At 37.7% G+C, this 26,081-nt stretch overlaps 2 protein-coding genes across 2 annotated transcripts in view; both read right to left on the bottom strand.

Moving 5' to 3' along the window:
• LOC103696932 (zinc finger CCCH domain-containing protein 30) overlaps positions 1-11,379 on the bottom strand; it is a 12,635-nt gene extending 1,256 nt beyond the window's left edge. The window contains exons 1-3 of the mRNA XM_017840549.3: positions 11,033-11,379; positions 258-467; positions 25-149 (exon numbers count right to left, since the gene is read on the bottom strand). Coding sequence (XP_017696038.1) covers positions 25-149; positions 258-467; positions 11,033-11,092 — 395 coding nt within the window. The 5' untranslated portion in view covers positions 11,093-11,379. The remainder of the gene's footprint in view (positions 1-24; positions 150-257; positions 468-11,032) is intronic.
• Positions 11,380-14,787: 3,408 nt separating this feature from the next.
• On the bottom strand, positions 14,788-24,486 carry LOC103696933. The gene is made up of 7 exons (XM_008778662.4): positions 24,179-24,486; positions 23,477-24,100; positions 20,738-20,916; positions 16,259-16,497; positions 15,974-16,173; positions 15,219-15,344; positions 14,788-15,127 (listed from the first exon to the last, which is right to left on the bottom strand). Exons 1-7 carry the CDS (start codon positions 24,335-24,337, stop codon positions 15,029-15,031), a joined length of 1,626 nt encoding a protein of 541 aa, XP_008776884.2. The 5' UTR covers positions 24,338-24,486; the 3' UTR covers positions 14,788-15,028.
• Between the last annotated feature and the right edge of the window lie 1,595 nt (positions 24,487-26,081).

Here is a 26,081-nt window from a genome sequence, read left to right as displayed (position 1 = left end):
TTGCAAGAATACAAGGCAGCTTACGTTGCAGGAATGACAGAAAGGCGTGGATAAATGGCTTCAAGCACTCCCAGTTGTCTCCGATTCTCTACAGCCAACTCTTCACTTTCCTCTCCAGCAACCACTACCCATTCTGGATTCAATACTATCTACAAGAGGAGAAAGATGCTCTAATTCCAATTATCTATTACCTAATGAATGAGTTTCAGGCTCTATCGAAGAGCCATAACTTAAAAATCCAAAGAACATTAACTTACTCTGGAAGGGCACTTCCACTTGATCAGAGGAATTAGTGAAATGTCTGGTTTGTGCTGATAGGAGGGATGACGTGCTTCAAAACCAGGGGGTATGGAATCATCAGAGCCCATCCCGGTAGCATGCAAGAGCCATGAAGCCTTTGCTTGCAGATGGTCTTGAGCTCCCAATCCAGATTGAGAAGGGGCATCCTCTGACAAAAATAATCTTACCTATTTGACAGAAGGCAAATTATGTGATAAACTTATTAAGCATTACAATTTAAGTTGCACAAATGATACAACAATGGCATCAGCAACAGGAATGAGGGAGAAGAACAATAACAAGAAAGGGAATAAGAAAATGAAATCTAGATAGGAGAAATGGTGATCATTTCAAATTCAAGCGGCTTGAGCCCAAAAGGACCGAAGAAGCAAAAGAACGTTTTGGAGCAAATAAGATAAACCAATCACCATATGATCTCACAATGGAAGCTAAACACAAAATAGACACACAAGTTAGAAGTCTAAGGTCCACGCTGATATACTAAATGTATACACGACATGAGGTCAAATATTCACAATCGCAGTATGCAGTCATCATCTACTGAACTCTAAACTTCCAAGGAACTATGAACAATGGGTTCATAACAAGCCCTACCGAACTGTGCTGAACCGGCCGGTTCGGGGCATACCGAACTGGACCGGTTGGCTACCGGCAAAGTTCGAACTATCCATTCAATTCGGGCATTATATCTCTACCCTACAACACCATGTAGAATCTAAAACCATCAATTTCCTCGTATAGCAAGCAAATCTTAAGATATAAATGTGTGCACACAGTCGATGTAGCAGGCCAAATTGTGCCAACACTTGGAAAATACTAAAAAGAAAGCTAAGCAATTTCTTTTATAAGGCTCACATCAGCACAATGAGATTCGCTTCCTCAATTTATTATTTATCAATTAAATCATTTTTACCAGCCTTATAATAGTGCATGCACACAATTTGAACAATTAAACATAGTTTTAACTAATCTATTAAAATCTAGAATCATAAATCATCCTAGATATTTATGTTGTCTGTTGCTTAACATGTGCATTGCAAAGAAACAAGTAATAACCACATAAACCAGAAATAAACAGTTGTATCCAACCTTCAACAACATAAATGAGCACAAAGTTTGTTGGAAAAACTACACGAAGACAACTGTATTTACAAATTAACATTTAGGTACTGTACATATAGTTCCTAAACTGCACAAGGCCTAGAAATATTGGTGGCACCATGTTATTCGCCATCTTATGTATTGCATGTACTTTATAGTATTACCCTGGACACCAAACACCACCACAAACATATGTACCCAACAGCTATGTTTTAGGATCGCAAGGATGAGGTGGCCATACTGAGTCTAGAGCTAGCATATCCACCTGGCCTTCTGCTGATTGTAGCAGATGCTAGATCTAAATTTGATCATCAGACAATGGAAGAGGGTAAAAAACGTAAGTAGGCATTAGATGACCTGGGTGATATGAAAGAAGAAAACATAGAACTGCCCTGTAGATGTCACTGATTGTCATTAGTAGATTCATCTATATCTTAATTATCCAGAGGCCCTACAGTCTCTATGCCTTTGGATGTTTCCTAAATGTTTCCATGTCTTTAGGATATCTGCCAAAAGAAGAGCAAGATGTCTCCTAGAAGAGCATGTTGTAAATCTTATGATGTGTTTTCTTTAATTTCCATAGAGCAAGAAACATAATTTAATTTAAAATATTTAAAAATTAAAGTGATTACATTAAAATGTCATGCAGCCATGTTTTATAGTTGTCACAGATTTTTTTAACATGGCGTTCAAGCTCTCAAAACTAAACAACAACAAAAAGAAAAGACAATGGGAAGAATTTGGACAGACTTGGAAAGAAAATTTCATATTTCCGATGCTCAAAATAGCAGGGTTCAAGTCCATATTGCTACTGGTGCCATGTGTATCAAAGTTCTGCGAAATATCACACTTACAGTATGGATTGGATACTTAATGGAAGGGGAAAAAAAAAATACAACTGTACACATGCCTATATCATGTCAATAATCTACTAGAGCAATTAGGTATCTTGAGTGCAGAGTTGATCAATATTGATGATAATCAATTCTAAACTTACAGCATCCTCCAAAAAATCTTGGCTTTTATAGATCATGTCGGAGAAATAAATTCAAGATAAGTAAATGGGCACAAGAAAAGAATGCAGGCTTTCAAATACATGCCTACATCATCAATTCATGGAGGAAAAGTTTGATCTGTTGAGCAAAAATCTTCAAGTGATTGATTGATCGATAATGCAAGGCATCCAAGGATAGAAATTCATCACCTAATACTAAAGGAAATTGCAGTATAAATTCTCTTATCCAAGACAAGTATTTATACAGAAAAGAATTAATGTGAAAGTGAAGTCTCTGGCATATCATGCATTTTTTTTTTTGCGTTTTTTGCATGAATATCCTCCTAAATATTGAATTTTGCACGAATACCCTTCCAAAATTGATATTTGCATGTATACCCTTGTAAAACACTTGTTTTGTTATTCTACCCTTTTTTTTATCCTCATTTTTGCATATGTACCCATACCATCTAACACCATTAAAAAATTAACTGTTTCAAATTAAAATGACTAAAATACCCTTAACAAATAGATGTGCAAAACGAAACATTTATAAGGCGATCGTGATGGAGTACCAAAAAGTAATTTCAAAATTTTATTTAATTTTTAATTCCAATAAATATAGTTTTTATTAACGGTGTCAGAAGAACCGTTATATTAGAGGCATTTGTGCAAAACAATGTTTTATGAGGGGTACAAAAATAAATATAAATTTTAAGAGGGTATTCATCAAATTTGAATTTTTAGAAGGGCATCCATGCAAAAAAACCCTTTTTTTCTCTAGGCCTGATTAAGTTGTTTGAGGAGTATAAAAATAGTTTCATCGTGGAACTTTCTGTTACCTTGTAAATTTAGCATTCCTAATTTACATAGAATTGTAAAGTAGAGTTTTTAACAAAGAATTAATTCATTGGTGAAATGGAACTTAGCAGGCTTTCCACTAGTAAGATTTGAATTAGCTTTTAGAGCTATCCTTGGTTAGTTGGGATATGGCTTCATGGTTATGTTTCATCTTGAAAAGGTTGCATGTCCTATGAAGAATATGGTATACTTCATGGAAATTCTCCTATTTTACCTTGTCAGTGCTACAGATTCCCTATAAAGATTTAGCAATGATTGGCTAACCATCAAATGAGTATTTTGAGTAGCATAAATTTTAAGCTGAAGAAGAAGTCTAAGAACCATAGGGGGCACAGGAAACAAAAGAAGCTCCAATGCCATATTAGTCCCTGGCATTGCATTAAGCTTTTATTAACAAGCCACCAATCATACCAAATCCCAAACACTTGGTCACATGTAACTAGTTCAGTAGTTCAATGTAAAACCCTCAAACTATTGCTTCAAGCAGGAGGCTTCCTAGCACATGTGATATTAATGAAATTACCATGCATTTCCCACTATTAAACACCCACTTCATTTGGTTTAGAGCAATTGCTTTTATCAATTGACAAACAAAAAAAAACACATGAATAAGAATTTTGATAACTTGAAATTAATTAAAAGAACATATGAAGTAAATTAACGCTGTGTGCTTAAAAAATAAGAAAATTAGTATCTACCAATATTTCATTTAGTGAAAAAGCATAAATCTGATAAGAAACATAACAAAGAAACATGCTCCAAAATTTTTTGAGTTTACTTAACGATCACTTTAAATTGGTTAGAAGCATGAGCACATGCATATAAAAGGAAGCTAGACATATGCTGTAAGCAAAAGCTATGAACTTCCCCCTTTAGCTTTCGCAGAAAATCATAATAATCTATAAAACCCAAAAAAAAGGTTTTCTCATATAAGTAATATGTGCATAGATTTAAGAATGCATAGAAGAATTGATGCAAGCTCAATCAGACCTAGGGATGCAAATGGGAGTTCTTGTTAGATCCAGCAAGATCCATATCCCCAGCCAACAAACTAACCAGTTTTACCATTTCATATTCAAGTCCAAGATACTTGGCAGTTTTAATTTGGTTTTTGAATTGTTATCAGATGTTCAACATCTCAAATATATTCTAAAATTGCTTTTATTTTATCATTTCCCCATGTTTTTTACATCATAAATAAACTTACTTATAATAGTGGAAAAGTTTAAGAATAGACAAGAATATTCATATTTTATATTTTGTGAGTAACTTCCACATAATAAATACTGATGACATGACTGCTTTTTATACGAAGTCGTATGTTAACTTTGGATTTTATCTAAATCTAGTAGAAGATATTTATAATAAATTGACATTTTGAATACAAATTTAAAGGGTATTTCTTGACATATATAAAAATCATTATGAATGCATAATAAGCATGCATATTATCAATTCAGACACAAGATCAACATAATAAGCTAATCAGATAGAATCCAAACTTGATATTTCCTAATGGTTGGGTCAAGTTAATAGGCTATCAGCCTCCATTGCACCCCTAACTGTCTAAAGTTTTTAAGAAAGACTCCCAGTTTCAACTAGACTAGTCAGAAAATACGGGAATCTATAATTTACAAATCTTAAATTTTCATAAATTTTAATGTTCAATTTGAAAAGGAAAAAACTAATATAAGTACAATTAAAAGATTGATTTGAAGACATCTAATATTCAGGTGAAAACACCAATCTTTTACAAAAAAACAAATTTCCAAAAAAATCATGGAAAAATATATCTAATATTAGAATATCTTTAGTTGAATATGAAAGATTAATGATACAAGGATGTTTAGCACAACAGGCTCTGGTAACTTTAATTAAGTCGCACCTTTTAGATGTTAAGATTGCTTAAGCATTACTTCATGCCTTTGCAGGATGGTTAAGTCCTTTCCAGAAAACATTAGGGGAAAAAATCCTCAAATTGCTACAATTTTCTAAAGCCCCTAAATTCTTTGAAACTAGAAGATAACTGCTAAATGTGGAATTTGTGAAGTTTTAAATCAGAATAGATAATAGCTGGGTCTATGGTCCATTATAATTTCACTGATATGCACAAATTTTCTCTCAAGTCCCTGACCTTCATAAATTAATGAAATGTACTTAACTATATAATAAATTGTACCAGTGAAAAGTACACAGCTTTCCAATAATGAACTTTGACTTTCATTATAGGCATGTAGCCACACGAATAAATTAACCTAATGATTAATAAAAAAAGGAAAAAGAAAACCTACTCCTTTCACATTAAGAGATCTATAATAAATTCTAATTACATATATTAGTACAAACTTTTATTTAAAATCTTTCCAATTATTAACAGCACGATCATCTGTAATACCACTCCAGCAATCCACAATGATACTGCAGCGTGGTGATTACTTGCGATTACGAACATTATTAGAACCTGTTACCCAAAGTTTGAAATGACTCAGCTGTTCCAAATTGTAGAAGGAAATATTGTAAAGATCAGTCAAACCTATAGCCCAATCAGACAAATATCAAAAGGGATCTAAGATGAACCTGCTACAACTTCCTACAAATTTTGAAGATATCAGAGAACAAGTTAATACCATCAAGAATGGATGTAGCTGTCTGCTATGCTGAGTGAAGTTCTGCATATTTAACTATAGATAATATGGATTTCACAAGTAGGAATTTTTATATATTCTGAAAAATGCAAGAACTTAAAAGGATACTCAAGTTCTTCATACTTTTTCGTGATGGGACCCATGTATTAAGTTTCCACTTAGAAAAAGGGACATTTAGTCATAGTCCAAAAGGATTGCAAAAGGGTGGTTGTAGCCAGTGCCAGTTTTGCCACTCACAAAAACAAGCATACAAACTAATCTTGTATAAACAGTTTAAAGCAAAAAATTTACAAATATTTTTTCCACTTATTTTATTCTCCATTAGATAGGAAGAAAGTTTAATCTGAGGACCCACCATTTAGATCATGAAACCAGCCCTGATCTGAAGTTCAGACCTCCACAAAATCTAAAGAACATTTCCTTCTGTTCGAATCCTTCAACACTTGTATCATCAATTCCATAACCTACTTTAAGTGTCACAAAGCCCATAATTCTTGATTGTCCAACAACAAACATTCAAACCTCACATCATATCATCTGCAGAGAGAGCCATATGTCTTATCTATAGCCTTTAACTCCATTCTAATATTGAACCATCAGGCTATATTTTTGGACAGATAAACTAATTTGAACTTAGTTATCATACAAATGTTTCAGCTATCACCACAGAGATGACAAAGGTATTTAGATTCACTTACTTGTCATTATACATGTTTCACGGTACTACTAATGTTACAAAATCACAAATGTTGGTCAAGTTTGCCAAACATATAGCACTAAGGGTTAGATCTTGAAAATCACAAGCTGTTTAATTTTTGAGTCATTACCCAGATTCAAGTTTGTTTTCAGTTGCCTGACAAAGGAAGAAATGATGTGCAGCAATTTCACATAATGGAACACACAAGTAACCTATTCCATCACTTGTTCCCATTTATATATCATTAGATTTTTTTCAAATGATAAGATAATTTTGCATGCATGAACAGCTGCTCTCTATATAATGTGGAGCAAAAGCATTAGATGTAAGACTTATACAACTAAACTTGCATGGTGATCTATCGCTGCTAATCTTCACCCACTTCATTTTCTCTTTCATGTATATGGAGCTAAGAAAACTGCTGGCAATTCAATATATAGTTGTTGATTCCCACCACTGTTTATATTTTATACAACACTCTGTAAAATGAAATGTATGTCATCTTTTGAGCAACTAATGAGGTGGCAAAGAAATAACAGATGCCTAAGGTCCTAAGCACCACCTATAACCTTCAACAACCATGTTTTTAAGTAATATTAAACTATAGCAAAAAAAAGGGGTTCTCAGGTTTGCATCTGCAAAGGTAATTTCTTTATTTTTCCTACTTTTCACATGTCTATAATTTATTCAGGAAGTTCTCGAAAGAAAAAACAAATGTTGGATAAAAAGACAAAAAAAAGAACATCAATGTGATCTAAAAATTAGTTAATAGATTTCACCATGACATAATAGTATCATGGTAAAATTCCTAATACTCATAAGATTGCACCACATAGATAGCAATAAGATAGGTTATCTTTTTTGTATACAAAAAAAAAAAAAACACTTTGCATAGTTTTAGCTACTGCTGCAGAATCTTGCAATATAGCAGGACATCCTTGGGGAGGGGAGACTCTTCTATTTGTGAAGTTTCATTTTGACTGCAAGTTATGTCCAGATATTTCTCCACGGATTTCAATAAATGCAATACACTGCTAGTTTATGTCTTTAAGTCAAGATTTGCAATCTCGGTACTGGACCCCTACCATTACTATGCTAATATAGTGTTGATATGCATGGTGAGGAAGTTGGTTCGGTGTACCGAGACTCGTTATACCACCTGTATCGAGTCTCGATTCGGTATTGCTGCAGTATAGTATGCTCGAGACAGGATGGTATGCACTAGTACAATGAACCTTGCTTCATGCGCTTATTTTATGAGACCATGAAAAGCAATTTTTGAAAGAGATAAACATTAAAAATTTAAGATGTAAATAAAGGTTTTGCATCAAAATACTATCCTTTGATTGATAGCTAGAATATATTCAAAGTACCAGTAAAATTGTACTTATAATCAGTTGTGTAAAATTTTTGAGACTATTCATCTCATTATCAAGACCCAATGATCCACATAAAGGCCTTTCCATTGCTCTTCTCCATTAATTACCAACTTCATTTAACTTAATAACAGAGCTTACCCATCAATCAGAAAGAACTTCTCGTGATTAGTAAGAAAATCCTCCTGATTTAGGCCTTTCATTTCTTTCCACTTTTTGCCTTTTTTCTCTCCTTATAAACAATGCCACTGAGCATCAGAAGCAGAACACAAACAAAACCTCTCCACATGTTAATCCTCCAAACAGTTAATTTTCTTTTTGAGGAAAAAGCAAAAACCAAATTAGGCCTTGCTGAGTTGATATGGAGGTTTATTAAGGGACCCAGAAAAAAAAAGACCTAAATCCGGAAATACATAAAGCAGCTAAGGTGACTAAATCTCTTGATGGTTATCTTGCAAATTGATTCTCTTGGAGCCCAAAATATTTATAGATCTGTAAAAACTTTTATATTATGTTTTTTTATTTCAGATTTCCAAACCTGCATTTTGTTAGAGCAGATTCAAATGCTGCAGTATTTCCGACGAAACCCTTAACATGTGGAGAATGGATTCTTTGAAGTCATTAGCTGAACTTCAGCCATAGCTTTCTCATGGTGCAAATTAGATTTATCTTCTCTGATCATTACATATCTCAACATGACATTATTTACCATGTTTTTTTTTAAAAAAAAAAGCACAAACACGTTTCAGGCATCAAGTCTTAGTTGTTTAGAATAAGGATGATTCTGATGCCAAGCATAATCTCCATTATGTGGTCACAAACTAGTAGAACTGATACCATGATGTGGTTCAACGAAACGAGTTTCTTAAATATTGCAGGCTGCACCATAATTAATGATGAATAGAACCTTCTCTTTTTCTTGTGTGGATTTTCACAGGTAAGGAAGCCGCAAATCCATGAATCATGATGTTGGTTCTACTGTGAATGCTTAAACTGCGCTGCCATTCTCAATGCAGTATTACATGAGCAAGATAACGAGCACGGCATCTCGTTCAAGGTGCAGCTATACTACTGCCTTTTATTCACTTGTTTATGTCCTTTGGATAGACTTAGAAAAATCTCACTGTGAAGAAATATCAGCTTCTTACTTATAAATATTTTCAGGGTCCAACTCCAAATTGCCAAATATGCCACCCGCAGCTCCATATAAGGTTGTGACAGATTAGCTAAATTGTTTCCATTAACATTTACACAGTGACATGCCAGTAAACCACATAGGGTTTTACAAAAATTCATTAACCGATACAGTTTTGGAGATTCAAAGTATTTACGTAGAAGGAAATTTTTTTCATGTGCACTGTATTTACTTCTTTGTTTTCGACCAGTTAAGATGTGAATGTTAAAATACAATTTGGCATGCAACAAGATTCAATCGAGACCTTGAAAGTTGATTAAGCAGACAATTTAAAAAAACCCTGTATTATCCACTCAAAAAGATAAATCTCTTGCACTTATTGTTATCAAAAATTAACAGAACTAACAGAAAGCTCCAACTGGCTAAGGCACTTGCTTCTGAGCTAGATAAATAGATACATCCAGTAAGACAATATTTAGATTACACAAATCCACATCCTCAAAGTACTTGAGATGGTCCTTTTCCTCGAGAGCTGCAAGATTCTTGGAAGTTTCAGCTTCTATTAAGAATTATTACCATTCAATATAAGATTTTTTATATGATATTAATTTTATAACCAAATTCATCATCTTAACCCCATATATCATCATATTTTACAGCATAAGTCTTGTATGCAAAGCAACCAGTTTACAATATTCTATTTACTTCTCACTTTTGATCATCACTAATTATACATTATAAGATCAAAAACATCAGCACTATTTTCATCTACACGTCGCACAGTATTGTTTTTCTTTTACTATAATATAACTGCATTTGGATTTTGTTAAAAATATGACATTCATGAAAAATCAGTACATTTGAGTGATTAAATCTCATTTTAAAATTTAAACATCATTAGTTTGGTCGCCCATGCTGATTATTCACTTCTATCAATGAGTAAAAGTTTTTTGAGAATTAAAACCAAAAATGTTGAACCAATGTGTGTGAATTAATCTACTAGGAAATTAGTTCCATTAGTGGAATGTCAAGTGCAAAAGAATGCAATTCATTGTGAATCCCAATATTCCATCCAACTCTTGGTAACCATACCCCACTAACTGTACTGATTAATCTCAACCATTAAGCTCTCAATTCATAAGTGGTAGCCTGTTTTTTATAACCACTCAGAAGCAAGGAGTTTTTTATATGTCTGATGTTAAAATTTATTTAATTGACAGTTAGTTTTTCTTTAATCATAACACCAAAGAATTTTCCCCCTCCGAATAAGTCGAGGAAACTGATTCAAAGAAAATGAAAGAAGAAGAGGAAATTAACAAAACAAGGCCCCACAAAAAGAACTAAAAGGACAAACAAAAGCAAGCCAGGCACAAAGTACCAAACATGGGGCAACCGACATCCTTAAATCTCCAAAACAAGCATATCCCATCAGTCATCGAGTAAACCAATGAATTCGACTCCAGAAGATCATTCTTTATTTTAATCAAAGAAACCCAAGGGCTTCAAACCACACCTCGAACTAATTGGCAGAATCAATAAAAACGGAACCCCACACTATCATCCTTGCCACAAAACAAGCTAATCAAAATACAACGGGTAAAGATAAATTAACTACCAAAAATACGATAAGAAAAAATCCAAATCAAAAGCAAAAAGGAAGTAGAAGGCTACGGGAATAGGGGTCACAAAGGAAAACCAGATAACAGCATCAACAGAGGAAAATAACAAAAATCTAGCCACTGGAATCAAATAAAGCAACAGCAGACAATCTAGATATGGGTTGTTAAAAAAAGGGGGGGGATTCATTTTGATGAATCCAAACCATGAAAATCCATTAGGCTGGATCAAACCTGACATCCATATACTAATATAAACTTGAAAAACAGTGAAGGATTCGCATTCCGTTTGCGTAAGTCGGATTACCTGACACAAATTCACGGCCGGGGCCCAAGAGACCCTCTTCGACTGCCTCGGTCCCGCCATTCCGCCGATCTGGTTATACGGATTTACACAAGCAATCGCGTTTCAGAGAGGAAAAAAAGGGAAAAATTTACGATCGGCAATCGATCTACGGCAACCCTAACACGGATAACAACGAGAACACCGCGATCTTACATAGAAAACCCTAATCATCGAAAAGCATCCATGGATTAGGGGAAACCCACAGACTAGAGGAAGGGGGGAGGAGAGAGTAAGGGAACGGGAGGAGAGGGATTTTAAGAAGAGGGAGGGGGGCGGGGGAGGGACCCTAGGGGTGGCGCACGAGGAGGCCTCCGGATTTCGCTGCTGGTTTTGGAGTTTCTAATTTTATTTTGGATTTAAAGTTTTCCAAAATTTTTTAAACTGCGGTCGTTTTTATCTTTTTAGGGACAAGGCCCACGAGAGCGCCCAATCATAGGCCAAGTAAAATATGGTGTATCTTCAAAGGAACGGTGGCTTTTCCATGGCGCTCCAAAAAGTATTTTAGTGTTATTTTTTTTACCGATGGTCTAAGCTGGCTGTCTGATTCAACATGAACGGCCTGAATTTCTCCACCGGCAACCAATTGTCGGCGTTGGTATGTCCCGTAATTAACTGAAACTTTAGGGGTTTTTCCCCGAACGCCCTCTTCTACATCTCCCAAAAGGGGGTAGTTCTATATACACCCCCCCCCCTATTGCTCAGGACACCCCCCAAAAACCAAAAAAAAAATACCCAAACTAACCTTTAGTGTAATTACCATATTGCCCTTGAAATTTTCTCATACACCCCCTTCCTCCTCCTCCGTTTCGTTTTGAAAAGAAAAAAAAAAACACCCCTCAAACCCCCCTTAAACCCCTCCTCCCCCGTTCCCCCTTCTCCCTCTCGTCGCCGGCATTCTCCCGATCTCCGACCACCTCGCCGGCTTCTCCCGGAACCACCTCGCCGGCTTCTCCCGAATTTTTTTTTTTCACGGTTCGTGCTCCGTTCGGCACTGGATCGCCGAACAAAAGGCTTCTGTTCGGCTGAACAGTGCCGAACAGAATCCTTCTGTTCGGCAACCCTCAACCGAACAGATCTGTTCGGCTGCACAGTGCCGAACAGAAGGCTTCTGTCCGGCACTGTTCAGCCGAACAGAAGCCTTTTGTTCGGCGATCCAGTGCCGAACGGAGCACGAACCGTGAAAAAAAATTTCAGGAGAAGCCGGCGAGGTGGTTCCGGGAGAAGCCGGCGAGGTGGTCGGAGATCGGGAGAATGCCGGCGACGAGAGGGAGAAGGGGAAACGGGGGAGGAGGGGTTTAAGGGGGGTTTGAGGGGTGTTTTTTTTTTCTTTTCAAAACGAAACGGAGGAGGAGGAAGGGGGTGTATGAGAAAATTTCAAGGGCAATATGGTAATTACACTAAAGGTTAGTTTGGGTATTTTCTTTTTGGTTTTTGGGGGGTGTCCTGAGCAATAGGGGGGGTGTATATAGAACTACCCCCAAAAGGCCTGGTGCTTGGTGGAGGCGGTGGCGGGTGATCGCCGAAAGGCGGAGGAGGAGGAGGAGGAGAGGTGAGGGCACCGACGATGGTGATGGAGCGACGGAGATGGAGGACCTCTCTATCATCTTCGTAGGCATGGGGAGCACGGGGATTATGGCCCTCTTGGCTGACGTCAAGGTGCTCAGCCTCGTTCGAACCTCGCGATGATCGTCCTTGGCGTCCTCCTTCCTCACTGAGACGTCCATCGACATGATCCTCCATGCCGGCCAGCCGCCATTTGGCCCTCGAGCCACCTCCTTCACCGCCGTCATCGACGATGCCATCGGAGAGGACTGGGTCGTTGCCATCTCTGGTGGACGCACAGATCTCAAGGAGGGCTAGATCGTTACTGCGATGGGCGGTGAGGTCACCGGCGTCGGTTGAGATGAGGCGGAGGAGGAGGAGGAGGGCCACCCTTAGGTCGCCCATGGCGGCGGTGATATAGGTGTCACTGTTGAGGAGGAGGAGGAGGAGGAGGCGGAAGGCCGCCCTAAGGTCGTCCATGGTGACGATGACGTGGGTGTCGCCGCAGAGGAGGTCCATAGCGACGGTGATGCGGGTGTTCCCGCCGAGAATGTCGAGGGCGTGCGTGATGCCAGCGACGGCGGCGTCAGGGCGGCGGAGGCGGCTTCGCCCAGTCCCATTCAGAAAATAATAAAATAATATTTTTATCAAATAATAATAATAATAAAATGCTGCTAACCTGTAGTCAATCTGTTGCTAACCTCTTAAGAATGAAATTTTCTAAATACCGTCACAAAATGGTCAAACTTTTTTTTGGTTGGGTTTAGGTGTGTTAAATAATTAAACTAAAATTGTTTAAAGCTGAGATGTTTATTAATGAATATGAGTTACATGTTTCAAAAATCAGATCATGAATAATGAGCATTTGATAGTTAACCATATAGCAATGATTGATTAGAAATTAAAAAATATTTAATTTAAAATCAAGTGCAAAATGAAGTACAAGCACTTAATCGTTATCAAATATGATATTATCTTCATTCCTTCTATTCCAAGTTAAATATATGACTATGTTGGATTTGGTCTGGTTGACTCACTTGAACCTAAGACCTTTGCAACTATGCTAAGGGGTTAAGACAATTAGAATAGTCCCCCACTTAATAAAATTACTCATCAATTTAGTTTAAGAGACTAATCTAATACTGCAAATTACGAATTTGCTAAACGACATAGTGTAGGTTCAACTTTTTATATATTTAGATATGGATTTTTGGCTCACAAATGAATATAGTAGAAGAATTTACGTGACCTAAGCATCACTCACATATATAAGGACAAAAACTATCAATCTTATATAACTGCATCTAGAAGAAGTAATAGGCTATTTCACATGTCTAATAGCAAGGCGGACTAGTTTGTTTGTTTGGATACCTATAGCTAGATCGTAAGCTACAATTCGAGCTACAACCTACCTATGGGTCATGGTCTTTCATTGTAGCTTGACTAGTGACCCAATCGAGCTATAAACTTATATGCTTATGCTGCAGCCTCCATAATCTTGTGCCTCTCAACTCTCAACACTTAGTCGAACTCTCCAATCCCCTTGCCATGCCCCAACTTTAGCTTACCGATGCATTTTTACATCCTACAACTTCGGTAGATCGCTTAGCCTTGCTCATCTTCGACACAAGAGTGCTCAATCAGTAAGCTATTAGACACTCTTCCAAAGGTGGCTGCTTCTAGACAAACCTTCTGGCTGTCTTTGCACCCCTACTTTCTTTATCACTAAGCAGTCATTTAAGGACTTTGCACTTTTGCTGGTGATCCGAGTTATTTTTCTCTCGACGATGAAGCTTATCCATCATTGTTTTATTGGCCAATCTTGACCTCTATACTTTTAGTATCATACCGAGTATTCAGAGTATACCTCGATTTAATACCGCTCTAGCAACCCGCACCGAAATAATGCTTTACCTCTAGATGTCCCATCAACTATTGCACTTTAACGCATTTCTGAAAGAACCAGTTAGCTTTAGGTTCGAGTGGCATGTCACCCCTAACCATGTTGCAGGTTTTGAGACATAATCGAATGCCCAACCAGCAAAAGGAGAGGGCAAGACAGTCTGCATCCTTTTGCTGGACTTCACCATGGCAATCATATACATACAGCAATGAACACTGGAGACCGTCTTTTTGATAAACACATGTTTATACCTCTCACTTGTATGTTAGAGCTCTCCATTGTAGAATTCACAAATACATTAATGAAAACTGATAATCTGATTAATTGGCATGTTTGTAGCCTCTCACTTGCAAGCTTAACTCTCTGTTTCAAAATATATAACATGGATCTCGGTGTTGATTATATCACTGGCCTAGCACAAAAATTTGCTACCAGACCTATTTGAGCTGAACAAGAATGTACAATACCCATACTGGACAAACTATTTCTCGACCACTTTAGTTTGATTTCATCTACCGGTCTTCTCGCCGAACTGCATTTGGATCAGATACCATGTCCATCATCATCTTCTCAGGGGAATCCTCCCAGCTGGCAAATGTTTTCAAATCAACCTGCAAGATGAGATAGAAACAGACAAATATGAATATAACTTAGCACTGTTACCGACAAATATGATCACAAAAGCATGGTTAGGTGCCCAACCTTTCGCCGCTGCTCACTGAAGAGTGTCTCTCTTTTTCTGTATGCATCCTGCTGTTCCTTTGCAGTCCTCCCACCAAAACCCCATACTTCAATCTCCAGAACTACAGCTTCAACAGGTAAAAAGCCCTGCATCATACCACAACATGCAGTCAACAGTTCTGGCTGCCTTATGAGCTGCAATATCAGACTAATGGCAGCATTCAGCCGATTGTCTCATGTGAGCTTTTGTACATGGGTCAAAGAATAATAAACATGTTTTGCTGTTAACTTCAATGAGTATTCAACCACATTGAGACGAGGCATATTTTGTGGCTCTTCAAATCCATATATCAGATGATGGTTGGGCATGGGGTACCTAACTGGTAGGCAGTCAGATTTTTTTGAGGAAAAAAAACTTTTCCTTGCCATATTAGTATATTGTTTTTTCATTTGAAATTTTGTTCAACAGGAACTAGCTACATATAAAATTCATTACAAGAATCAATACATGATTAGATGAGTACATGTAATAGAAATTAGATTGATGTGAAATCATATATCAGTCAACAATATATATTCTATCCAATTCATACTACATCTAGAGTGAGAAAATAAAACCAAAGCAACCTCGGAAGGTACTAAATATTCTATTTTGCCCTGAATCTCTATGATTCAACTGTTCATGTTGCAATAAGTGAAAATATCTGAAACATCAGTACCAGAAAGTTAGCAAGAAAAGATGCCAATGACAAAAGCTCTGAATTCGAAGTTCTGACCTGACTGGGAATAAGAGAGCCATGTTGGTAAGTTTTGTCAACTGCATGGTGACGAACTGTCACTCGAGCAAAGTCTTCATCTATAAAAATCCTCTCGTTTCCTACACTTCCACCAAATGCCAAGCCAACAGCCTTTGGATTTGGTTCGTATACTCGTAAAGTTGGATGCAGGTGACAGTATATGAAGTTCTTTTCCTTTCCTGCTTGGTAACATCTAGGAATCATTTATCTTCATAGTAAAATTTGGAAATAATTTGGAAACAGAAAAACATCTTAAAAACCTACCAGATGGTGAAAACACACGGAAAATTGGGCTGATAGCATAAAGTTGTCCAGAGCTTCCAAAAAATGTATCTTTATTTTCAAATCCCTGACCGGTTAGTGTACCAATCACCCATCTTCCAGTGCTGCTGTCACCCTCAGAGGCATCTGCTGACTTAGCAGAAAGTAAAATCACCAAGGGCCCGTTATAACCTTCAATGTTAGACCAGAACCTGCTTAATCCCTTGCCATGAATTGATGACCTGCAAGTGCACATCTAACAGAAAATGTAATGCGCATTTCTTTCAAAATTGACAATTTGTGTCAGAAGAAACAAGTGGAAGTTGTGAATTCATTATGATAGCACGGCATGCTACAACTAGTTCGAATTAAACAATAGCTAATAAAATGCTGATTATTTCAGCAATAAACAGGTGAAACAAAGATGCAGGGAACATAATTCAAGATATGAATATGCTATAGTGACAGATGCATGCTTTTCTAGATGCATAGTGAAAACATAAATAATTACAGTTGCATGTCATGCCAGTGCAATCACAAACTTAACAAAGGATGAGATGATCATCTTGATGATGTTGATTTTGATGAAAAAAGGCCAATGTTAGAGAAGTTAACAGCAATAGTTAATTAGAAATGGAAGTCTAATCTCATTTTACTGACCAGCCCATAAATGTTCAAAATAATTCTCCACCCTTTCTTGAGCTTCAGTAAATATGACATAATCTAACACTGACCTCCAGTTTCAAAGAAGAAACTATAAGCACAAAGCTGACTTAAGATTTCACATTGAAAACAACAAAAAAATCAGGAAAGTTATCATCTATTTTTATGAGTTTTCAGGGAACTGTGTAGCAAGAAATCTATATGATGAATGACTCCTGTTGAATGTACTGGAGCAAGTAACAGGAGCAAACTTGTGAGTCTGTATTTAAAATGAAAAAATAAATGTTATCAAATTTTCCCTCTACTTTACTGGTCACTGAAAAAGCTTTAACTTCTAGTGTAATAAGAAATCGTTATAAACAGGTGATTCTAGACATATAGTCAAAGAATTGAGACCACAGATAATCAATAGTTGATATAGTTTTGAATACAAAAATAGCTGGTAATCATAGGCGCGTATCGAACAAGGCTAAGCATAATAAAGTACAAACAATCAGTCTAAATCAAGGTCGGCGGAACCATTCCAAACAAGATGGTTTCGCCCATTCCGAGATGGCAAACATTCAGTCTAGACCAAGGTCGGTAGAACCATCCCGAACCGAACGGTTTTGTCCATTCCGAGCCGTACCAGTAGCTCACCGGTACGGTTTCAGCAACAGAAACGAGACGCATTGCCAGAGCCGGAGAAGAAAAGAGAAAGCGAGCAGGGGAGAGAGGGAGAGGGAGAGGTGGCGGATGCCGGCGGAGGGCCGCAAGGGGCCGACCGCAGCCAATTTTCTTATTTCGAACGAAACAGGGGTCGGCCACAGCCGGACCCGCGGCCGACCCCCTACGGCCTTGCCGGCCCCCTGTGGCCCTCTATCGGCGTCCACCACCCTCCGCCAGCCTCTCTCCCTCTTCTCTCTCTCTTTTTCTCTCACCCACGGTATCGTGCCCTCGTTGGTACAGGCCTGGCATAGCCTGTACTGACTTGAGCTGACGAAAAACTGGTACGGTGTCCGGTATCGGTTCCTCCGACCTTGGTCTAGACTGCTAACTTTAGGGCTCACTTAGGCAAACAACTCATCTTTTAATCAAGAATACCTTTTTGATTATTTTATTCATCTTTCTCTCACTTTGCTCACTATGCATGTCTTTTCGTTCATTAATTATTTATCTTATTCTTCAATAATGCTTTTCATGTTTCTTCTAGTTTTTATTTATCTATTCATTTAAGTTTTTTTAATTTCACTTTTAAGGGATGTCTAACATTTGTTGTAGTCCATTCCTTTAGTAATTTGGTTTCCCTTTTCATAGTTTTTTTGCTCTTCATTTTCATTTCTCGTTTTAGTTCTTGATCTTTTAGTAGAACAACACATGCAACTTATGGCTTTAATACCACTTAAATTATGCAGCTGAATATCATTTTAAGGGTTCCTTAAAGCTAATCAGCTTTATACTTGATTTTTCTTTTACACTTTATTAGTTTTACATAGGTAACTCCCCATCAGGGGGAAAAAGCACACATCACAAAAAAAAGGAAGTGACTTGTTAGCATAAGTCTTCTTATAATGGTATATATTTTAAGGAAAACAAAAAAAAAGTCTGGTTTTAATGAAGAAATTATGTTCTAAGTAAAGAATAATTTGTTCGATAATTAGGAAGATCCAGTGCAGTAGAAAATAAGCTTAATGAATAAAAGGCATCCTAAATTGGTGCATCTCTTGTAAGATCCAGGAATGCCGGACCAGGCCGTACCGCCCGATTCAGGCCGAACCGAGCCGACCCGGTCAGAGACCGGGTCGGCTCGGGCATATAAAATGGTTCGGAACAGTTCCGTCTAGTTCAACCAGGACTCGGTGTGAACCAACCAGTCGGTTCGCACCGAGTTCGATTAGATTTTCCACAGCACACGCGTTGTGGCATTTTTGGCGACCGGTTCACTACGGGTTCGGTCCGATCCATACCGGTACTGAACCGGACCAGGCATGGAATGCCGTACCGGCCCGTACCGGCCGGTACGTACCGGTCCGGTCCTGGACCGGTACCGGAACCACAAGAAAACCGGTATCTCCGGTTTTCTTGTGCGAACCAGCCACAGCACGAGGCGCTGTGGTTTTTGGCTCGCGATACCGGCCGGTACTGTACCGATACCGGCTGGTACGTACCGGACCGGTACCGTACCGGTCCGGCCCGCCACCGGTATGCCGACCGGTACCGGTACGGCGGACCTTGGGACCAGGTGCCGACCGGTACGGGACCCGGTACCAGTTCGGCAATCTTTATGTGAGATACATATGACGGAAAGAAGAAACTTTAATCGATACATATTCAGCAAGGGCACAAAAAAGCATATATAGTTGTACATGGAACAAAAGAAGAATGCATGTGCAATTTTTGGGAATTTAGGTTCTAGAATATCTATATCTATTCCCCTGAATGACAGCAGGTATATTAGCAAATAACCAAGGCAAGCATAATCATTACTCTAATAATATGTCATGATATATAAATAAGGAAACTAACAGAAGAAAATTTAGGATAAGAGGATTTACTATGAAGTACCTCTATGATATGGAATTACATCAATACAATATCACAAACTTAAGTCGGCACTTTATTGTTAAATGAAAGGGTCGTCTCCATCAATAAATTGACCTGCATACAAATCCCTCCAAACCTCATATTTCTCTGTCCTTTTCACCTTTTTTTTAACATCACCATGATAGTACAAGTCAGAGAGCCATAATCACCCTCTGCTGATATAGATCCAGCTTATGCAACTGAAGCTGCCTTACTGGATGATGTAACATGGGCTAGACCTAAACATTTGTGATCGATAAATTCTTGCTTCAGAGCCTTCACATAATAAAGAGAAACAGTGTATTTACGTCCTAGATGCTGGTGCTTGATACAATTGTTAGTTGTTACTGGTCTTCCAAACAATCCATATGCCCCAGTGTTGCACGTTTAAGGCAAGAAAGTAGTCCCTTTTTGAAATATACACTGCAGAAACACTAATATTCCTCATAATAACTGCCAATAATCGTGGAGAACTTTCATTTAAGTTGTTAGCTTTAATGTTATTCTGATGGAGCTTTCTTTCATTTAGCCTTCAGATAAAATGTTTGTTGAGATTGTCTACTCACATGAAAGGTTCTTAATGTTAGTTGAGTCCTTGGTTCCTCAATTGATTGACCCGCAATAATACCTAGCTGGCCATGTGGGCTCGCAGACGTAAGTTGGTTTTTGTGAACTGCCCGAACAGCGATAAAGCAAGATGGGAAAGAACTTGGGATTACAAGTACATACAGTAACAACCATTAATCCAACATCTATATAACATAATGCAATGATTTCTTCCTTTGAGTTGATACATATGATCTATCTTTGTCAATGTCTCTCAGTTCTACATGTCAACTTTTTGAAGGTCTTGATGTTCAAGCTTCACCTACAATAATACCAATGCGCTGACCTCTCAAGATGGTCCATTTAACTCCAGACTCTTTGACTCCAATATAAAACTAGTTTTAACTGAAAGTTTCCATGAAGCGAACAACTATTTTTCCTTGTAAAAAACTAGAATGCAACCATCACAGGCTATAAAATATAGTGAAGTGTTTCTGATTGAAACCAATGGGCTGCACAAGTTCTGAACATCTTAACTCACAAACATGATGATTCAAGAATGAATAAACAGCAATCAGCAGTCTACAGCACAAATTGAACTTCAAAAGGCTCAGTTTTTTAAAAAAGCAGGCATCTAGAAGAAGAATTTGTTAAAACAGAAAAAAGAACAATTTTATATGCACATATGATAAAGAGATGGGGATGACCAACCTATACAGAAGGTTCTTAGAGTCTATTCCAAGAAAAGATGCCCTTAGGAATTCTTCGCTCAGTCTGTCTCTCATAGCGAGAGATATTGCCCATGCCCTTCCTCGTGTTAGGAGATATGTAACACAGGCGTCACTGGAGCAACCACTATCAGCTGAAGAATTAGAGGAATCCATCCTGTCCTGTTCATAAGCAACTAAAATTATATTAAAAGGAATCAAATAGAAATACTGACTTTACCCATACAAAGGCAAGTAACTTTGATAGCTTCAATTCTACAAAGAACTAAGGATGAAGACCAACTCCAGCGATGGCAGGACAGGCAGCCAGCAATGCCTCATTTTGATACAAGAAACTCTTATCCAAAAGGTACAGATACATGAACATTCATGTATATCCTCTCACTTGTCCATGCATGCACTCAAAGATGTGTGCATACACGCGCACGCGCACACACACAGAAAGCCCTTAACAGATTGACATCACATCAACTTTAGCTTAAAGATCACAACAGACTACGGCCAGCATAATCAGTGGATGTCTTAATCTGAATTCTTCATGCTGAAACTGCTAACTGATCTTAAAGCCTCAAATTATTGCCAACGAAATCATTAGAATTTCCCATAGATAAATGGCAATAATTATCATTAAAATTAGTCTATACCCAGTAAAACAAAATAAGCTCAGCCCATGTAGAATTGATTGGACTCAGACGCATTGATCATCAAATAGATCACATATACCAATCATAGAAGTGAAAACAGATAAAAACAATGAACTGGAAACAAGCCTTCTAAACTTCATCAAGGACTCAAAAGCTTCCTGTTCTATGTGTTATGCAGTCTATACCTCCATGACCATTAACTGATATCAAACTCATGATATGAAGAATCAAGTGACTCAAGAACTCAGTTCTGCTGTGTTGAGCTAAGACCCATCAAATTTTGATTGGAAAAGGCTGGCAATTTCCAAATTACGTTAAAGATAACATCAATCTTGACCAAACCAAAATGAGAATCACATATATTAGTCTCACAAAGCTCACTAAGCCAGTCCTAAGGTTAAAAGCCTAATCATGCCAATATAGATGGATCAAATTAATAGTCAAATAAAATGAACTAATGAGTTCATGCCAAATTTTGATCATATAAGATCTAGAACCTTCTCCAGTACTAGATTTTTGGCCTTGGAACCAGAAAGCAAATGTTGCCTCAGGCCAATACCAAATTTGGATTGTCCAAAGTGTGGAGACGTGGTTCCATATCAAATATGGACCCAAAGTTCAAGTGACTTTAGTGCCCCATATCAGATTTTAGATACTTGAAGCCTGGAAGCTAGACTCCCACAAAATTTTGAACCATGGGACCTAAATCATGCAAATTCTTCAACTTCACCATTGTTCGAAACGTGAAATCTTCTTCAAAATAGAATCATGATTAGCTCAAACTCACACTCTCAAGGTAGCTTTTTTCCCCCAAAAGGACAAAGACCCTAGTGCATACCAAACTTGGATGCTGGGAACCACCTGGGAGCCTCAAGGTTAGTGAACACCAAATATGGAGTAACCAAAAGCCTAGGAAAATTGATATGGGAACTTATACCATTTTTAAGCTCTGGGACCAAAAAAATAGCAAAAGGGACCTCTATTTCTAAAGTTAATAACATGGACCTCCAAGTCCCTAATTCAAAAAATAAGTTAAGATGGATGTATCAATCCCTAAACTGGGCACATGGACCTCCAAGTCCATAGCTAGGCTCTTGCCCCTTTTTTCTTGTGTACATGCATGCATGTATTCATTTATTAACAATTTTGGTCTTTCCTTTTCACCTGAAGAGAAGAGGGTGGATGTATCATGTTGATTAATGAACGACTAAGAGCAATCGATTAGAGGGAGCATGGAGGTGCCCTAGTCTCATTAGAGTATTTGGGCATAGGGTCATGAATTTTTGTTAGCCATGGAGCCAGATAAAAATATTAAAAAACAATGATATTGCAAACTCCAAAAGAAATTAAGTATGTGTCGATGAGGTTATGCTAAATTTCCTTTCAGTCTTCTTTTCCAATGTTCATAAAAGTTAAGTTTTGTAAAAATGTGATACCACATATTACACACAAATGCTAGTGCAATCTTTTAGTCTTAAACATACAATGCCCATACATAGCACGGGACAAGACTATACACATAAAACTTTATTTAGTAAAACAGTGCCAATATGTTTGATTTGGATCTTCCACAGCTAATTCAAAACAAGACCAAATCAATCAATGCAATAACCAGATAAAGTTCATCTAATCTGATTTTATTTACTATCCCATGATTTATCGACCTGCTTCAAGTAATAGTTTATTCGCACATTTCATAAACCCACCATTCTTGACTCTGCATAAATAAATATCAACTACTTTACTGATGAAAGTTCTAATAGCCTAGCTTTTTTTTACCACTTACCACTTTTACTGGATTGTGGGATCTTTTAGTAATGTTCTTTTTCTTGGATAAGTTTTTCGCCTTCATTTGGGAAGGTTTCATGAAGCAAAAGAATAAAAAAAAAAAAGAAGGAAAATGCCAAGAAACACCTTAAGTACATTTACAGTTGCTTGATAGCATCTTTGATACTCTTTAATAAACATTTTTATATGCCATGATAATATGATATGCCTATCCATAAAATAAATAAACACGGTGCTCTTTTTTTACCTAACTTTAGCCTGTCAACTACTGAAGAATAAATCCTTCATACCTCTGAAGTAGCGCAGGCTTGAAGTTTTTCTTGTACATATTTTGAAACACAATTTGCTAGGCCTGGAGCGGTTGTCAAGACCCAAGTCTGCAGCTTCTGTGCGGAAACACTCTTATCACCACCCAAAACCTCACAATGCCGCACTTTCTCGTCATCCTCCACCACCACCCCACACGACACAAACGCCGACAGCATCAATAGGATCACATCAGGTAGCACGACAGGATCTTTCTCCCCTTTACACATCTTCGAAATCCTCGACCCCTGCTCCATGACCCAGCACATCCACAGAAGCATAAGCAACTCGCCCGACTCGAACGACCCGCCAACCTTCCCATCATCAGCATCCGCATCAAACTCCAAATTGCACGGAATCCCAGCTTTTCCGCACGTCGTGGCGTAAATCTTGTACAGCAAATTGAGGGATGATGAGACAGGCATCCTCGCGCAGCACCGATTGAAGCCTCTCAAGAAACCAACCCAATCAACCCCAACCGTACCATCAACAGCAGCGAAGAAGAGGGAGGCGACCGATGGGCCGAGATTAAGCATTAATTGGGGAAAATGTACCGGTATTGGGGGCGATTCAGATGCAAAGTTTGCGACTTTTAGAGAAAAAGCCTCCTGAGAACAAGAAAGAAGAGCAGGGGAAATGTCAAATAATAGCAGAAGGACGAGCAATTGACGAGGTGTGAGATTTACCTGGAGAGAAGAGAGGGGGATGGTGGAGGAATTGGGATTGGAGAGCTTGGAGAAGGCAGTCCGAAGGGTGGGGAGGGAACCGGTGGAAGCTGCGAGGGATTCTTCTTGCTGCTGCTCTTGGGATGATGAGCCATGCTCGGTAGACGATGAGGCTCCCATCTCTCTTTCTCTATACCTCGCTCGATCGGACGAAGAGGAATGGGAGAAGAGGAGAAGGGTTTCTATGGTTGTCGTTGGAACGGGAGAGCGCCACGTTGAGGAGTGCTGCTTCGGTTGGACACCCTCCTACGCGACAGCTCCAAGAAATTATACCACACTAATTAGATTTTCCACTCCTCCAGGCTCCATAAAGCCTATCGAGAAATTATTAGATGGATCGTATCCATGGAACCTTGGCAACAGGATCTTACATAGATTTAGGTTTTTTACATGATTACCTTGTTAAATATCAAATTTTGCATGAAAATCTTCTCCAAATTAATATTTACTTATAGAACACTTATTTTATTATTCTTTTTCTTTTTACATATATATCCACAGCATCCAACATCGTTAAAAAATTAAGGTTTCCAAATTAAAATAACTAGAATTTCTTTAATGAGTAGATGTGCAAAAAAAAATATTTACAAGACGATCATCGTAGTAGACAAAAAAATAATTTCAAAATTTTATTTTATTTTTAATTAAAATAAATATAGTTTTTATCAATGATGTTAGAAGAACCGTTATATTAGGAGCATTTGTGCAAAAATAATATTTTATGAGAATACATAAATAAATATAAATTTTAAAAGAGTATTCACACAAACTTGAATTTTGACAAAGGTTCTCATACAAAAAAATTCTAGATTTATTTCACCCTAAGATAAAATTATTAGATAGTTCCATGGTCGATCTGAGCGGTCTAATAATAGTTCCATGGTCGATCTGACCTAGCTCCTTGTTCGGATTTTAATTTTGGACCCAAACCCAATCCAATAGAAGATCTGATCAGATCGGTTCGGATCCACGGCTACAATTTTTGACCCAACGGGTCATTCGGGTCGAGTCAGGTCCATGTATAACTCGTACTCAACTCAAAAAATTTGGGTTTGGGTCGGGTCCGGGTAAAAAGCTATGATCTCCTTGCATTCTTAGTTCTTGTCCATCGTAGCGAGAGTTGGTGTCTGTTATAAATGTGGGCTATGATATCTAAAATCTTTGAAGTTAAATAGAAAGGTCAAGCAAAACAATAATATACGATAAATTGGAGCTCATAGAAAGTCAACTCAGTCTTCATTCCCAATAAAACTATCAGAAGTTTGCCCACATTTTCAACTAAGATTTTCTACCTGCTTCCTTATGATCTGAATGGATAAGCTCTATGATTAATACATAATGTACCATTCCAATAGAAGGGAAACATAAATAGAATAAGTTGATCAAAGAAAGAATTTATTATTTATTAAATAAATTTTGATGTGAGATATATTCTCTCTAGGTATAGGCTAACTTACTTGTTTGCACCCTCACGAGCTATGACTCGCGGGCCCAAATAATTTTACAAATTTGGGTCGGGACGGATCATAGAATTGAAAACCCAAAATTATCCAAATTTAAATGGGTCAGATCGGGTCTGAATTTAATAAACCTAGATCCGACCCGAGAAATAGAACAAGTCGAATTTTAGGACCTAACCCAACCTCACGGATCCTCCAAAATGGATCAGGTCGGGTCTAAGCGGGTCTGGCCGACCCATTTACAACCTTAGATGTTGGAACAACTTCACTCCAGGAGTTGGTGGTATTTGAGTTAAAGGTAGAAATGCAAGGAATGCAAGTAATAGGAGATGAGTAATGCTTAATTTGGTGGAAATGACACGAACTCCATTCTTGTGACAGTTGACTAAGCAAATTCAAAAATT

This window comes from Phoenix dactylifera, chromosome 17, assembly GCF_009389715.1.
Source record: "Phoenix dactylifera cultivar Barhee BC4 chromosome 17, palm_55x_up_171113_PBpolish2nd_filt_p, whole genome shotgun sequence".
Taxonomy (NCBI): domain Eukaryota; kingdom Viridiplantae; phylum Streptophyta; class Magnoliopsida; order Arecales; family Arecaceae; genus Phoenix; species Phoenix dactylifera.
The sequence above is the reverse complement of the archived record's forward strand: the minus strand, read 5'-3'. Positions and strand labels throughout refer to the sequence as shown.

Coding starts and splice junctions, on each gene's coding strand:
- LOC103696933 (XM_008778662.4), bottom strand. CDS start 24,337: ATGGGAGCCTCATCGTCTACCGAGCATGGCTCATCATCCCAAGAGCAG. Junction 15,345..15,973: donor GCTCTCTTATTCCCAGTCAG/GTCAGAACTTCG, acceptor GGTATGATGCAG/GGCTTTTTACCTGTTGAAGC. Junction 15,128..15,218: donor TCAGTGAGCAGCGGCGAAAG/GTTGGGCACCTA, acceptor CTCATCTTGCAG/GTTGATTTGAAAACATTTGC.